At 47.5% G+C, this 16,953-nt stretch overlaps 1 protein-coding gene across 1 annotated transcript in view; it reads left to right on the top strand.

The window, feature by feature from the left end:
• Positions 1-16,953, top strand: part of LOC126527842 (uncharacterized) — an 87,360-nt gene that overhangs the window by 30,204 nt on the left and 40,203 nt on the right. Inside the window, exon 7 of the mRNA XM_072285702.1 lies at positions 3,771-3,879. Coding sequence (XP_072141803.1) covers positions 3,771-3,879 — 109 coding nt within the window. The remainder of the gene's footprint in view (positions 1-3,770; positions 3,880-16,953) is intronic.

The following is a 16,953-nucleotide window of genomic DNA, read 5'->3' as shown; positions in this document are numbered from 1 at the left end:
AGTTTATTAACGAAGCTTCCCCTCAAGTCAAAATATTTTGAGGCAGTTTGTCGTGTCCGTATCATGGACACGCATGCTTATATCGCCTTCCGTTTCCCTACCACGGTTGCACTTAAAAACCACGGCACTGCAATATTGCTTTCCTCTCCTTTCTCCTTCTCCGCCCTAAAACTGGCTCTCTTAACTACTACACGCAGATACAAAGCAACAGCGCGCGCATGCGATCCCATAGATGAGATGAATACATATATATATAGATATGTATCAGTCATAGCTCTCGTAGTATAGCCTTCTGAGCCGTTTCCTTTTTTTCTGTTTTTTTTTCTCTGAAAGAAGTCCTATTAGGGTTATTATAATTACACGAAGGTATTTTGCCCTCGCCAGCAGCAGTACTTGAGATAGCTATTCTGGCGGCTAGCTTGCCACGCTATGCGTGGCGCCCTCGCACCTGTTTAAGCTTTTCCTAGACTCTAGAGCTATAGTATTCCCGCGCAACCTTGAGCGATCGGAAAGCGCGTTTTCCATTCTTGGCCGGCGGAGAGGGGGGGCTTCGTTCCGGCCGCGAAGCTCTCCACGTCTCTGTAAGGTGCCTGGTGGTGGTCTCGTGCTGACGATGCCCTCTCGGGGAGCGCATACTTCCCCCTCATCTTTTAAGAGGTTCAATACATACAAGCATTTGTCTCGCAAACCAGATTTATTTCAAGGGAATTTTCCACGTCTCAATAATTTCTCTCGTCGTATTCGAGTGCTGATTGCCGTGTTATAATTTGTTAACGAAGCTTTCCCTCAAGTCTAAATATTTTAAGGTTGTTTGTCGTGTGCGTATCATGGCCACGCACGCTTATATCGCCTTCCGTTTCTCTACCAAGGTTGCACTTTAAAACCACGGCGCTGCAAGTTTGCTTCAGAGACTTTCCTTTCCTTCCCACTTCTCCGCCCTTAAACTGGCTCTCTTAACTACTACACGCAGAGACAAAGCAACAGCGCGCGCATTAGATGAGATGAATATTTACAATTATTATTAGGGTTATAATTATATTCGAGTGCTGATTGCCGTGTTATAGTTTGTTAACGAAGCTTCCCCTCAAGTCTAAACATTTTAAGGCAGTTTTCCTAGCCTCTAAAGCTGCTCACGTTCACGCTGCTCCTTTGGCGGTCATTTTTCCAAGAATATATGCCTTCCAACCACTCAGAATCAGCTAAAATCGACTGTCGCGGACGACATCAGTCCCTTTCCACATAAGTATAAGGCTCGGAGCAGCAGCTATGGCGCTTGAAAGTAACCGGTGGCTTGACGAACCAACCTACTGAGCTACCTTTCCGGGCAACATTGAAGTAATAATTATATTCGAGTGCTGATTGCCATGTTATAGTTTATTAACGAAGCTTCCCCTCAAGTCTAAATATTTTAAGGCAGTTTGTCGTGTGCGTATCATGGACACGCATGCTTATATCGCCTTCCGTTTCCCTACCACGGTTACGCTGTAAAACCACGGCGCTGCAATATTGCATTCCTCTCCTTCCTCATTCTCCGCCCTTAAACTGGCTCTCTTAACTACTACACGCAGAGACAAAGCAACAGCGCGCGCATGCGATCCCATAGATGAGATGAATACATATATATAGATATGTATCAGTCATAGCTCTCGTAGTATAGCCTTCTGAGCCGTTTCCTTTTTTTCTGATTTTTTTCTTTGAAAGAAATCCTAATAGGGTTATTATAATTGCACGAAGGTGTTTTGCCCTCGTCAGCAGCAGTACTTGAGATAGCTATTCTGGCGGCTAGCTTCCCACGCTATGCGTGCCGCCCTCGCACCTGTTTAAGCTTTTCCTACAAGCTAGAGCTATACTATTCCCGCGCAACCTTGAGCGATCGGAAAGCGCGTTTTCCATTCTTGGCCGGCGGAGAGGGGAGGCTTCGTTCCGGCCGCGAAGCTCTCCACATCTCTGTAAGGTGCGTGGTGCTGGCCTCAGCTGTCGATGCCCTCTCGGTGAGCGCATACTTCCCCCTCATCTTTTAAGAGGCTCAATACATACAAGCATTTGTCTCTCAAACCAGATTTATTTCAAGGGAATTTTCCACGTCTCAATAATTTCTCTCGTCGTATTCGAGTGCTGATTGCCGTGTTATAGTTTGTTAACGAAGCTTTCCCTCAACTCTAAATATTTTAAGGCAGTTTGTCGTGTGCGTATCATGGCCACGCACGCTTATATCGCTTTCCGTTTCTCTACCACGGTTGCGCTTTAAAACCACGGCGCTGCAAGTTTGCTTCAGAGACTTTCCTTTCCTTCCCACTTCTCCGCCCTTAAACTGGCTCTCTTAACTACTACACGCAGAGACAAAGCAACAGCGCGCGCATTAGATGACATGAATGTTTACAATTATTATTAGGGTTATAATCATATTCGAGTGCTGATTGCCGTGTTATAGTTTATTAACGAAGCTTCCCCTCAAGTCAAAATATTTTGAGGCAGTTTGTCGTGTCCGTATCATGGACACGCATGCTTATATCGCCTTCCGTTTCCCTACCACGGTTGCACTTAAAAACCACGGCACTGCAATATTGCTTTCCTCTCCTTTCTCCTTCTCCGCCCTAAAACTGGCTCTCTTAACTACTACACGCAGATACAAAGCAACAGCGCGCGCATGCGATCCCATAGATGAGATGAATACATATATATATAGATATGTATCAGTCATAGCTCTCGTAGTATAGCCTTCTGAGCCGTTTCCTTTTTTTCTGTTTTTTTTTTCTCTGAAAGAAGTCCTATTAGGGTTATTATAATTACACGAAGGTATTTTGCCCTCGCCAGCAGCAGTACTTGAGATAGCTATTCTGGCGGCTAGCTTGCCACGCTATGCGTGGCGCCCTCGCACCTGTTTAAGCTTTTCCTAGACTCTAGCGCTATAGTATTCCCGCGCAACCTTGAGCGATCGGAAAGCGCGTTTTCCATTCTTGGCCGGCGGAGAGGGGGGGCTTCGTTCCGGCCGCGAAGCTCTCCACGTCTCTGTAAGGTGCCTGGTGGTGGTCTCGTGCTGACGATGCCCTCTCGGGGAGCGCATACTTCCCCCTCATCTTTTAAGAGGTTCAATACATACAAGCATTTGTCTCGCAAACCAGATTTATTTCAAGGGAATTTTCCACGTCTCAATAATTTCTCTCGTCGTATTCGAGTGCTGATTGCCGTGTTATAATTTGTTAACGAAGCTTTCCCTCAAGTCTAAATATTTTAAGGTTGTTTGTCGTGTGCGTATCATGGCCACGCACGCTTATATCGCCTTCCGTTTCTCTACCACGGTTGCACTTTAAAACCACGGCGCTGCAAGTTTGCTTCAGAGACTTTCCTTTCCTTCCCACTTCTCCGCCCTTAAACTGGCTCTCTTAACTACTACACGCAGAGACAAAGCAACAGCGCGCGCATTAGATGAGATGAATATTTACAATAATTATTAGGGTTATAATTGTATTCGAGTGCTGATTGCCGTGTTATAGTTTGTTAACGAAGCTTCCCCTCAAGTCTAAACATTTTAAGGCAGTTTTCCTAGCCTCTAAAGCTGCTCACGTTCACGCTGCTCCTTTGGCGGCCATTTTTCCAAGAATACATGCCTTCCAACCACTCAGAATCAGCTAAAATCGTCTGTCGCGGACAACATCAGTCCCTTTCCACATAAGTATGAGGCTCGCAGCAGGCGCTACCTTACTTCCCAGCAGCGCTCCCAGCTTCTTCACCTGCTTGCCCAGTTCCGCTGTTCTTTTGATGTCGCTCAGCCTACTCTGGTCCGCTCGTCAGCCGTCAGCCACCACATCGACACTGGCTCCAACGCGCCATTGCAGGAGCACCCGTACCGCGTATCCGCCAGGGAGCGTCAAGTGATCAGTGAGTACGTGAACGACACGCTTCAGCGCGGCGACATTCGATTTCCCATAACCCGTGGGCACCACCGGTGGTTCTCGTCAGAAAAAAATGATGGTTCCATTCGGTTTCGCGTCGATTATCGCCATCTTAATAAGATAACGCGAAAAAACACCTACTCTCTACCGCGCATCAACGACGCTCTGGACAGCTTGCAAGGCGCTAAATTCTTCTCTTCGTTGGATCTACGCTCGGGCTACTGGCAGGCCCGATGTCAGCAGTTGATCGCCCTAAAACTGCATTCATTACGCCTGATGGTTTATACGAATTTACTGTGATGCCATTTGGCCTGTGCAATGCGTCTGCAAAGTTTGAACGAATGATGGACAATATCTTGCGCGGCCTAAAATTGAGCACGTGTTTGTACTACCTCGATGACATCGTTGGGTTCGCCCCTGATTTCAGTACGCATCTTCTTCGCCTTAGGCAAGTGTTAACGTCCTTGACCAACGCAGGCCTGCAACTGAACCTGAAAAAGTGCCAGTTTGCCACGCGCAAGCTCATGATTATAGGTCATGTCATATCACAAGACGGCATTTGCCCCGACCCATCAAAACTTCGCGCTGTGGCATAATTTCCGAAGCCTAAGACACTCAAAGAACTCCGCGCCTTCATCGGTATCTGTTCTTACTTCAGATGCTTTGTTCGCAATTTTGCTTCGATAATATCACCTCTGACACAAAGCTGAAGTGGAGCCAACGACCTATCCACCTGGTCTCCCGCATGCGACACCGCGTTCGTGACCTTACGCCATCTCCTGACGTCTCCGCCTATACTGCGACACCACGGCCCCATCGCCCTAACTAAAGTGCATACCGCTGCCAGTGGTATCGGCCTTGGCACGGTCCTTGCGCAGCGCAAGTCTGGTTACTCCGAGTACGTCGTTGCATACGCCAGTCGTGCGCTGACGAAGGCGGAACGCAATTACAGCGTCACATAAAAGAAGGCCTGGCCATCGTTAGGGCACTCGGGAAGTTTTGACCTTATTTATACGGCAGGCCTTTCAATGTGGTTACTGACCATCACGCCCTTTGTTGGTTATCCTTTTAAAGGCCCGTCTGGACACCTTGCCCGCTGGGCTCTGCGCATTGAAGAATACGACATACACGTCATATACCGCTCAGGTCGCAAGCACACTGACGCTGATGCTCTGTCCAGCTCTCCGCTGCCAGCTGAAACGGCCTCACTCTCCGCCATTAGGGTGGTATCCTCAGTCGACATCGACACCTTCGCCTCAGAACAGTGCCAGTATCCTTGGGTGGCCTCTATTTTGGATCTCTTTTCTGGCTCTCCTGCATCTCCCATCTCCCGCTCCCTGCGTCGCCAGGCTGTCCATTTTGCTGCCCGGGATAACCTCTTGTATCGACGCAACTACCAGCCCGATGGTGGCAAGTGGATCATGGTTATCCCCAGGACTTTGCGGTCCGACATGTGCGCGTCTTGCCACACTCACCCACAATGTGCACACGCAGGCGTTTTGAAGACGTATGAGCGCCTGCGGCAACGTTACTACTGGCGAGGAATGTTTACTTTTGTCCAAAAGTTTGTCCACTCGTGCCCGCAGTACCAACGCCGCAAATCTCCACCTCATCCGGCCCACGGTTTATTACAGCCGCTTCCGTGCCCTGCTCGTGCTTCCACCGTGTGGGAATTGACCTGTACGGGCCGCTACCGCTAACACCCGCTGGAAAACGATGGATTATTGTTGCAGTTGATCGCCTTACACGCTATGCTGAAACCGCTGCTCTACCTGCAGCGACCGCCAGTGACGCTGCATCCTTTCTGCTCCATCGTTTCATTCTTCGTCATCGCCCATCTCGGAAGCTGCGTAGTGATAGAGGTCATGTGTTTCTGTCGCAGGTGGCTGAAACTCTGCTTGGTCAATGCCGCATAGTTCACCGGACCACCATGGCGTACCATCCTGAAACTAACGGGCTTACAGAGCATTTCAATCGCACCCTTGGTGATATGCTCGTCATGTACGTTTCATCGGAGCATACAAACTGGGACATCATCCTCCAATTTGTCACGTACGCATATAGTACGACTACACAAAGCACTACAGGATTTTCTCCATACATTCTTCTCTACCGTGGCGATCCTTCCCATAACATCGATACGGTTTTGCATTATACACCAGACGCATTAGAATGTGTTCCCGTTTCAGCCGTCACCCGATACACCGAGGAATGCCGTCAATTAGCTCGAAAGTTCACCTCCGCCGACTAACAAGGACAAAAAGCCAATCGCAATGGCGACGCTACGAATCCGAACTTCGCACCCGGCACACTTGTCTTCTTGTCCGTGCCTGCTACCAGGCCTCGACTTTCGACAACCCTTCTCTCGCAGTATGATGGACCATACCGCATCGCCGAACGCACCTCTCCGGTCAACTATTTCATAGAGCCGCTTACATCGACATCCGACAAGCGCCGCCGTGGACGGTAAGTTGTTCACGTTCGCCACCTGAAACAATTCTATGACCCGCTCGTCTCCGCGTCGTAAGTCGCCAGGATGGCTGCGCTTTCGCACAGGGGGTAAGTGTAATAAAGAAGAAGAGCCCTAGAACAAGGCCAGCCAGATCGTCTCTTCCATTCCTCCTGTGCAACCACTGGGCCAGCCGGATCGCCAGTGCTTAGCATGAGTGTGAGCCATTCGGGCAACCAGCTGTTCCTGCTCTGCGTCGCCAACCTTTTCGGTTACGAACAGACGTTACCCTCGGAACTCTTCAGTACACCCATTCAGTACACCCAAGCCGCCAGGCTTGCCAGGTCATTATTTACTTTGTGTCTCGGAGATTGAAGACATCTATCAGTGTTAACAATTCCTGTGTCATCCTCATAAAATAAGCTTATGAAGTAGCAAGATAAGTGGGTAAGTCATTATTGAAAATATGAAACAAATTGGGCCGAGATTCGAATCTTGGGGTAGTCCCATATTTGGTATGTTAGGTCAAGATTTATAGCTTAAAAGACTAACAAACTGCCTTCTGTTAAGTAAGGTTTTTGTTAATGAGAGTGTGGGACCAGTTATGCCTATTGCGTCAAGCTTCATAAAATGAATGTGTGGTTGATAGTGTCGAATGCTTTGGTGAAACCTACAAATACAGAAAATGCGTAGCACCCACCATCAATTGCTCTCATTAGCGTTTTGGTTTCAGATAACAAAGCGAAGTCAGCGGAATGTGTTTCCCGAAAACCAAATTGGGAAAGTCATAGAATCTGAAATTTACTGAGGTATCTCGTAAAGCAAATTTCAAGTAATTTTTCAAATATTTTATTGAAAAAAATAGAGCGCAAATGGGTCGATGGTTGGAGTCACCTTTTTAAAAAACGGGAACGAGTTTACCTCATTTGATTTCCAAAGGATAGATGCCAGATTTGAATGCTAGGTTGATTATGGTTGCCAGAAAATCAGAAACAGCACGCGCACTCATTTTTATGCGGCTGGGTTGAATACCACCAAGACCAGCACTTGTTGTTTTCAGGTTGCGATTGAAGTCATGAACTTCATGACATGTTGAACATAAGACGGATTGTGGCAAATGAGAAAAAAGATGATAGGCCGCATTAGAAATGACATCAGTGTGAAAACAGTAGCTAGCATAAGCCTCAGCAATCTCTAACGTGCTGTCATATGTATCGTTTTTGTACTGAAAAGTAGTTATGCTAGACTGCCTTTGTTCCTGTTCAAGAATGTGTTAGCCATTTCCTATTTTTATTATAATTTGAGCCAGCATCTTTAATATTTCGCTCATCGTAGATTCTTTTTCTATTTTTCAGTCGTTACGTAAGAGGGTTCCACAATTTTCTGTAACGCGCAAGTAGCTTTAAGTTGAAAAGGCTTCCGTTTTGTTTTCTATAAAGGCACTCTCTGGCTCTCAACTCTTTGAATAATTTTTCAATTTTCAAGGGCAAAGAGCAGTAGCGTATACTTTTTGATATTTACAAAGCTGCGTATGACTTTGAAGGAGGGACAGAAGAAGGGATGGAAGCACCGAATAGCCAATTCGGGGAACATCTAAGGGTGCTGCTGACGGCCAGTTAGTGCACATAACGGCATCAATGAAAGATTCCTTGTCTAAAACATGCCTGGTGAAGTATTTACTGGTTGGAGTAGCGTTAAAGTTGAAGCGCAAAACATCGCGTAATGATCAGTGATGTTGACATTAAGAATGCCTGTATCCGGTGCTGTTGACACTTTAAAAAGCACATGAAAATTTGGGGTGGTTCCACCATTATTGCAGCGAGTGAAAAGGGAGACAAAACATTCGTATCCGAAACTCTCAAAAACACTGAAATATTTAAATGAACTAGGGGAAGTGAGGTCATGTAAATATAATGTTGAAATCACCCGTAAACACTACATTTGTGTGTTTAAGAGCTAATGTATGTAATACTTTCTGGAGATCTTCGCTGAAAGTAAGGACCGGCTAGGATGGACAACAATAAGTGCATCGAAATATTAGGCTCTCGTTGTCTAATTTAAGAAAATCATGTTTCAATGGTACACAGACATTTCCCCGGTCAGTTACATTTGTGTTACAGTTACAGTATGTGTTAAAATTGACCTAAATAGCTACACCTCCATGATTGCTGCTTGCTCTATGGGAGCATTCAGGCTTATATGAAGGTAGACAAAACAGATTTTTGTCGTCGTCGCAAAGCCAGACTTGAGAAATACTGATGAAATAGGATTGTCAGGAGCCGAGAGAAGATCCTGTATGTCATTGAAATTTTTTGCGGATGCTACTTGCAATAAAATGAATAGCAGAGTGGGAGAGAGGCGAAAAGAAGCTGATAAGTTTGTCTATTGAGAAGTAGGTAGCCATAAGTGGATGGGCTTAATAACAACAGAAGGCGAATTTTAAATTGAATGTGGTCTGCTAACAGGTTTGGATAGGTCAGCTTCCCAAGTAATGCAGAATACTTTGCTCTCTGGAGTTCTCCTGGCTTTCATTTGACAGTTGTCAGTCCATAGGAACTTCCAGTTGTTCGTCTTCTTTAGGGAGAGAGCGTGAGAAAAATGTGCCTTGTTTTCGGAGTTGAGGTGGTCGGTAATGTAGACAGGGCAATTCGCGTATCCAGACAATCCAATGTTTTGTAGGCACAGTTTAGCCTTTGGAGCCTTGCTCACGAACTCGGCTTCTTTCTTCCGGGAGCAGAAACGAGCTAGCAGATTTTTTGTACCCACATTTAGGATCGCAGCACGGTTAACAATGTCAAGATTATAGAGCGCCAGTTTGCAATCAATCCTGATGATATGTAGTGTTTATTGGCGCAAGGGCCAAGTGTGGCCAAAGAGCGCCAAGGCAGTGTTGATAAGTTCGCAATGTAGTTATGAGTTCTATGGGGTTAATGTAAAGTGGCTGTATAGGGGCCTTAAAAGTAGTCGCTCTAGAGTGCGTAAAATCTATATGTAATAAGATAATGTCGATGACAAATGACGTGTTCTATGTGTAATAAAATCTATCGTGAAAGAGTGATGCAATACAGAAAATATATTCGATGGTGAAATTACCTGGAGCACCACTGCCTCGCCAGAGCCCTTGAAACACAAGGGCCTAGAGGCATGTGCTATATGAAACAGATATCACAGCGGCATCCTCTAAACAGAGGAGACGCTACGAGTGTGTGGGCTAATAACATGTAATACAACATCTTTCAGGAAGCCCAGGACCGCGCTGGAGTCAAACAGCGGTTCTGGGCCTAGTAACATTACTGGATGAAGGGGGATGTGCTGGCGGTATGCTAAGGGAAAATGTTTCTTTCTTTCAGATTCGGCTTTCCGACACTCCAGAAGGACGTGGAGGACGGTCAGCCTCTCCCCGCATCTACCACAGGTTGGAGGCTCGTTTCCGGTGAGTAAAAAGTTATGTGTGCCAAATGTGTGTCCTATTCTTAGACGACAGAATAGGACATCTGTCCGGCGTGATTTTGTTACGGAGGGCCAAGAACCTAACTGTGGCTTTATTACGTGTAGTTTATTATTTACTTCTGTGTCCCACATACGTTGCCAGTGGTTTCGCAGTTTTCTTCTTAAGGAAGGCTTCAGGTCTGTGACAGGGACCGAAGCAGTAGGACTAACTGCATGCAATGAAACGGATGTGGCCATTTGGTCAGCCAGTACGTTTCCCTCAACGCCCCTATGTCCAGGCACCCAGCATATGATCACATGTTGGTTAGATATATATGCTTTGCACAGTGCGGAGTAGAGTTCATTAAATACTGGATTTTTGTGATAACAGAAAGACATCAAGGCCTTCACAACACTGAGGGAGTCCGTATATATAATTGATTTCTGGAGTTGTGATTTATTTATATGCTTTACGGCCGACAGCAGTGCGTAGGCCTCAGCCGTAAAGATACTAGTTTCCGGATGCAGCACGTCGGATTCCGTGAAGGATGGACCGACGGCTGCATAGGAAACCCCGTCGTGTGACTTTGATGCGTCTGTGTAGAACTCCGTGCAGGAGTATTTGTGTTGGAGTTCCCGGAAATGCATTCAGATTTCTATCTCTGGAGCATGTTTTGTAACTTGCGTGAAAGATATATCGCATTGTATCAGCTGCCACTCCCAAGGAGGTAGCAGCTGGGCTGGACGCATTAGGCGAAGCTCGAGGAGTGGAACATGCATTTCATGACTAAGCTGCCTCACACGTAGCGAGAAAGGCTGTCTTATGGAGGGACGATTGCGAAAAAGTGTAGCATATGTCATGTCATTAATGGTATTGAAACTCGCATGTTGTGGATTTGAGTGGACTTTCAGAAAATATGTTTGGCTGATGTATGTTCTCTGGATATGAAGTGACCACTCATTCGATTCTGCATATAAACTTTGTATGGGACTCGTTCTGAAAGCTCCTGTTGCTAAACGGATACCTAGATGGTGAACAGGGTCCAGGATCTTTAGCGCACTCGGGGCGGCAGAATGATAGATCACGGCACCATAATCTAATCGTGAACGGATGAGGCTCTTATAGAGATTAATTAAGCACTTCCTGTCACTACCCCACGAAGTACGGGATAGAAGTTTCATTAGGTTCGTTGCTTTCAGACATTTTTCTTTAAGATGTTTAATGTGGGGGACGAAAGTGAGTCTGTGGTCTAGTATAACACCTAGAAATTTGTGCTCTTTGTTTACGGGTATTTGTTGTCCACATAGTTCTAAAGAAGGATCTGGGATCATTCCTCTCTTTCTTGTAAAAAGAACGCAAGAGCTTTTGTTAGGATTGATCTTAAATCCATTCTTGTCTGCCCATATTGAGACTTTGTTCAGGCCATGCTGTACCTGTCTCTCGCAGACTGCGAGGTTACAAGATTTGAAAGCTATTTGTATGTCGTCCACGTAGACAGATTAAAAGATGGCCGGTGGTAATGAAGCGCGAAGCGTGTTCATCTCCACGATGAAGAGCGTGCAGCTGAGCACGCCTCCTTGGGGAACACCCGTTTCTTGCGTAAATGGACGTGAAAGTTCATTGCCGACTTTTACTCGGAAGGTACGATCGGACAGATAGCTTATGATTAGGTTTATCATATTCCCATGGATGCCCATTTCTGACAAGTCTCTTAATATTCCGTGACGCCACGTTGTGTCATACGCCTTCTCCATATCGAGGAATATGGATAACAAAAACTGTTTGTGTACGAATGCGTCCCGAATGTTTGCTTCTATACGTACAAGATGGTCATTTGTGGAGCGCCCTTCTCGGAAGCCGCACTGATAAGGATCGAGCATTTTGCTCTGTTCAAGGAAGTGAATGAGTCGCCGATTTATCATTTTTTCGAACACCTTACAAGTGCAACTTGTGAGGGCTATTGGGCGGTAACTTGCCACCGAGGAAGGGTCTTTGCCTTGTTTCAAAACAGGGACTACAATGGCTTCCTTCCACGCGGTTGGAATGTACCCTGCATCCCAGATGGTGTTGAAAAGTGTGAGTAGTGCAACCTGCGTATTATTGTGTGAGTTTTTAAGCATTTCATACATGACACGATCAAATCCCGGTGCGGAGCTCCCGCATGCGCTCAAGGCAGCTCTCAGTTCGGCAATACCAAAAGGACGGTTGTAAGGTTGATTCTGTCGACATTTTCTGATGAGTGGCTTGCATTCTTCTATTTGTTTATATTTCAGGAAAGATTGCGAATAATTTGTTGAACTTGACACGTTCTCAAAATACTCCCCAAGTGAGTCTGCCTGGTCTTGCAGTGTATCGCCCTGTGTGTTTACCAGGGGAAGTGAATGTGTTTGCCGCCCTCTAATCCTATTTACTCTGTTCCAGGCTTTGGCCTCATCCCTAAACGAGTTAATACTCGATAAAAACTTGTGCCAGCTTTCTCTTCTGGCCTGTCGGCGGGTTCGCCTGCCTTGTTACTTTATTTTTTTGAAGTTGACAAGGTTCTCCGCAGTGGGAGAGGCGCGTAGCAACCCCCACGCTTTGTTTTGTTTCTTACGGGCGGTCCTACATTCGTCGTTCCACCACGGGACGCGCCGTTTGCATGCGAAGCCACTTACTTCAGATATGCATTTAGATGCGGCATCTATAATGAAGGCTGTAAAATACTGAACGGCAGCATCAATTTCAAAAGAGGACATGTCATCCCATGAGATCCTGGTGAGAGTTCGGAATTTCTCCCAGTCGGCTGTATCGATTTTCCACCTGGGAGCCTGTGGTAGACAATCGTGTTCTTTATATGTTCTTAGTAGTATAGGGAAGTGGTCGCTCCCGTAAGGATTGTCGTTTACTTCCCATTCAAGTTCAGACAGTAGTGACGGGGGGACTAGGCTAAGATCTATTGAAGAAAATGTTCTGTTTGCAAGAGAATAGTATGTCACTTCCTTCTTATTCAGAAGACAAGCACCAGAAGAGAAAAGGAACTCTTCAACGAGACGACCTTGCGCGTCTGTACGAGAGTCGCCCCACAGGGAGCTGTGCGCATTGAAATCGCCGAGAACAACATAAGGTTCTGGCAATTGATCTATATAGGATTGAAATTCTTGTTTCGTTAATTTGTAATGTGGGGGTATGTAAAGACAGGTAATGGTGATGAGTTTGTTTAGGAGAACAGCTCGAACCGCCACTGCTTCGAGAGGCGTTTGTAGCTGTAAAAATTGACACGCAATGCTCTTATGGATAACAATGGGGACACCGCCCGATGATGCGGCAGCATCATCGCGATCCTTGCGATAAGTTATGTACTGTCGGAGAAAGTTTGTGTGTTTGGATTTTAAGTGTGTTTCCTGTAAACACAGCACTTTTGGATTGTGTTGGTGAATCAGTTCTTGTACATCATCAAGGTTTCTAAGGAGACCTCTGACGTTCCATTGTATGAATTGTGTATCCATATTTAATGTAAATTAGTGCTGTGTGTACGGAAACGGAAAGATGCCTTGCATTACAGAGCCCTTTCGAGGCCCTGTAATAGGTGTTTTGTTCTTTCTGAAGCGTTCGAGGGATTCTCGACGCTCCTTAGGCGTTTGGTGCGCCTTGGGGACAGGTGTAGTGTCCATTGCCTCATGTGAGACGCCGGACAAGCGCTCTTGCGAGCGAGAAGATCTCAGAGGGAGTCCCGCCTTGGAGGGCAAGACCCCTGCGCCCACCAGCCCGGAGGTCGATGGGGCTCCCTGAGGAATTTGGCTGCGCTGGCAGTTGCCAGCGCTGGAAGGGGCCTCGGAGGTTGGGGCAGCCTCGGCTGCACCCACCTTGGGGGTGGATGGTTCCTTCTCTTCGGTTGGCGGTGCAGCGCTAGCCGCAACCAGCGTGGGGGCAGATGGCTTGACTGCCGGCTCACTGGGTGTGGGTCGGACAGCCGCCGGAGACCGTTGTGGCGCTGCCCCCTGACGCGCCACATCGGCAAAGGTTTTCTTGGGCAGGTACGATACCCGCCTGCGTGCCTCCTTGAAGCTTATATTTTTCTTTACTTTAACTGTTACAATTTCCTTTTCTTTTTTCCAAGAGGGGCATGACCGCGAGTACGCGGCGTGATCCCCGTCACAGTTTACACAGTGGAGAGCGTTCTCACAAGCTTCAGAGGTGTGTTCTTGATTACTACATTTGGCACAAGTTTGGCGGCCTCGGCAGCTCTGCGAGCTGTGGCCGAAGCGCTGGCATTTGAAACATCGGAGTGGGTTTGGCACGTACGGCCTAACACGGAGCTTGATGTACCCGGCCTCGATTGATTCGGGCAAGATACTTGATCCAAAAGTAATTATTAGGTGCTTCGTCTGAATCTCTTTACCATCCCGCCTCATCTTAATTCTTCTGACATTGATCACATTTTGTTCGCTGAAGCCCTCCAGGAGTTCCGCTTCAGTCAGCTCAAGGAAATCATCATCTGACACAACACAACGGGTGGTGTTCATTGTACGATGCGGGGTTACTGTTATGGGGGTCTCCCCAAATGACACTAGTTGCGGTAGTTTCTCAAATTGTTTTACATCGCGGAGCTCCAAGAGGAGGTCGCCGCTAGCCATCCTCGACACCTTGTAACCTGGACTAAAAACATCAGTCAGGGATTTTGAAACAAGGAATGGTGAAATGTTTCGGACTACTTTGTTTGGCTTTTCAGAGTGAATAACATGGAACCGGGGAAAATTGTGGATTTGGTGTCCAAAGAACTGAAATACATCTTCGGTGCGCCCTCGTTTCTGAGGGCGATCAGGAAGTTTTGGGAAAGAAGTTTCCATGAGAATATTGAAAAATTCGGTAACAGCGCCGACCGCCCACCACGGAGCCCAACCAGGGGACGCGGCAGAGCTTGGATGCAAGTCTGCACGACGCCAGTCGTACGCCGCCACTATAACCAAATATGGTGTACCCAAGGTTGGATAGCCACACAGGGTTAACCCTTGCCGCCAAGAAGAAGGAAGTAAATAGAAGAGAGAAGGAGACAGGAAAGGTGGAAAGTAAGGGAAAGACTAAGGCTGTAGGGAGAGAGAGACAGGAAAAGGCGACTGCCGATTTCCTCCAGGTGGGTCAGCCTGGAGGTGCCGTCTATGTGAAGCCGAGCCCGAAGAGGTGTGTTGCCTCCGCCGGGGGGCCTTAAAGGTCCAAACACCCAGCATCGGCTCAACCCCCAGGATCACCTTTTCCCCAGACACGGCTAAGCCGCGCACGGCTACACGCGGGAGGGTCCAATCCTCGTGTGCTCGGGTACGTGGTGTCGCAACACACCAAACGCCTGCTGACGCAGACGCCCCTGCGGGGTGCAATCAATCCTATTACCTGTGCTCTGCATGATTGCTGTGCAGTCCGTCCCCATCCGTTACCGGGATTCCCGTGATCTCAACGTTGTTAATCCATGAATATTTCTTCATTTGCGCAACTTTATGACATAGTGCCGCATTTTGTGCTTTTAGTGTCTTGTTCTCCGCAATCAGAGAGGCGTTATCTGTCGCAATATTTCCACGAGGTCATTCATGTGCCCAGTGTCAGTTAACAGCTCATTCATTGTTTTTTGATGTCAGAGAACTTCACACCAGATAGGTGTACTTTGACAATGAACTTGTTAAGGATAGAGGGGGGAAAATCAGTCATCCACCGAACGATAGCATCAACCAAATTACCATTATAGTCGTCGAGTTTGGCTTCAAGCTCAAGGACGTTTTTGTTCAGCTCAGCAACAGTGGGCATTGCGCAGAATTCAGCTAAGTGGTACAGATATGCGCAACACCATCAATCGCAACAAACGACAACCAAACATTATGGCAGCGACGACAGTGCAAAGAAAGCGCAAGGGGAGTCAGTCAGTTGTACCAACACTCACAGTAAAGAGTCGGGTGTAAGGCCAGGAACCATGCGCTGTTGCACTGCCATCACTGCCAAATCGGGTGAGATGTGTTCGTGTTTGTATTTTCGAACGACACTAATCTTTTCATTTAACAAGTAAGCGAGAGAGAGAGAGCGAGAGACAGAACCTTATTCAACAGAGTGGGGACTAATTCACGGGCTCGTCAGGAAGGCCAGGTGAGACTAATCTTTTTATTTAACAAGTAAGCGAGAGAGAGAGAGCGAGAGAGAGAACCTTATTCATCAGAGTGGGGACTAATTCACGGGCTCGTCAGGAAGGCCAGGTGAGCACGAGGCGATGCGTGACGGTGACCTTATCCGCTCGCTCAACGGCTCAGAGTTGCACGTCCGGGTTGGAGTTAAGCAACACTTCCTCCCACCTTGATCGTGAGGGCGAGGCCAGGAAATCGGAGTCCTCCTCACAGTCCCAGGGAATGTGACTTAGCGAAGCTAGTTTCCCGCACAGGTGACCGTACGAACTTACTCTGTCTGGGTAAATGTGCGAATATACGTAGGGTTTCGGGTATGAGTGGGAGTGTAACCTGCGCCAGATGATCTCCTGACGCTTGTTTAGTTTACTGTGTGGTGCGGGCCTAGCGTGTCGTGTAAGGTGGTAATATTGCGTTATGTCGTGATATGAGTGCGGGACTTCATTTGAGGTGTTCGGTTCCGGCAGGCCCACCGCTAGGCTGATGAATCCTTGACCGTGTTGGTAGGCCGCTTCATTCCCTGGATTCCCCACGTGAACCGGGGCCCGTATAAATTCTATTGAGCGTGGTTCTTCTCTGTTGTGCAGTGACTGTAGGAGCTTTAGTGTGGTCTGTGCCACCAGTCCTCGCGCAAAGCTTATTATGGTGGTTTTGGTGTCGCTCATAACTATACATGCGTCTGTTGAGGCCATGGCCAACGCAATAGCGGCTTCTGCTTCGGTGGGAATGGCATCGCGTAGAGTACTCGAAGGTTATCTGTCCCTTGAGTCCTGAGCATGGAGTGGCGCAAATGGCGAAGGTGTGGGGTCGATCAGGGTACGGGGCTGTGTCGACGTACGCCACGGCTGAGTTGGTCCCACACGTCTTGAGTTCGGCCTGGGCCCTCGCTCTTCTGTCGTCGTGGTGCCCAGCGAGTGTATCTTGGGCACCGGTTTCATCACTAACACGCCCCTTATGTGTGGTGGGATGGTGGTGGGTTCACTACCCGTTCGAGACGCTCTGAGGTCCGTTCGAGCGAGAATCCAGCAACTGGTCTTGCTACCT

Source organism: Dermacentor andersoni, unplaced genomic scaffold (assembly GCF_023375885.2).
Source record: "Dermacentor andersoni unplaced genomic scaffold, qqDerAnde1_hic_scaffold ctg00000039.1, whole genome shotgun sequence".
NCBI classification, from domain to species: domain Eukaryota; kingdom Metazoa; phylum Arthropoda; class Arachnida; order Ixodida; family Ixodidae; genus Dermacentor; species Dermacentor andersoni.
The sequence above is the reverse complement of the archived record's forward strand: the minus strand, read 5'-3'. Positions and strand labels throughout refer to the sequence as shown.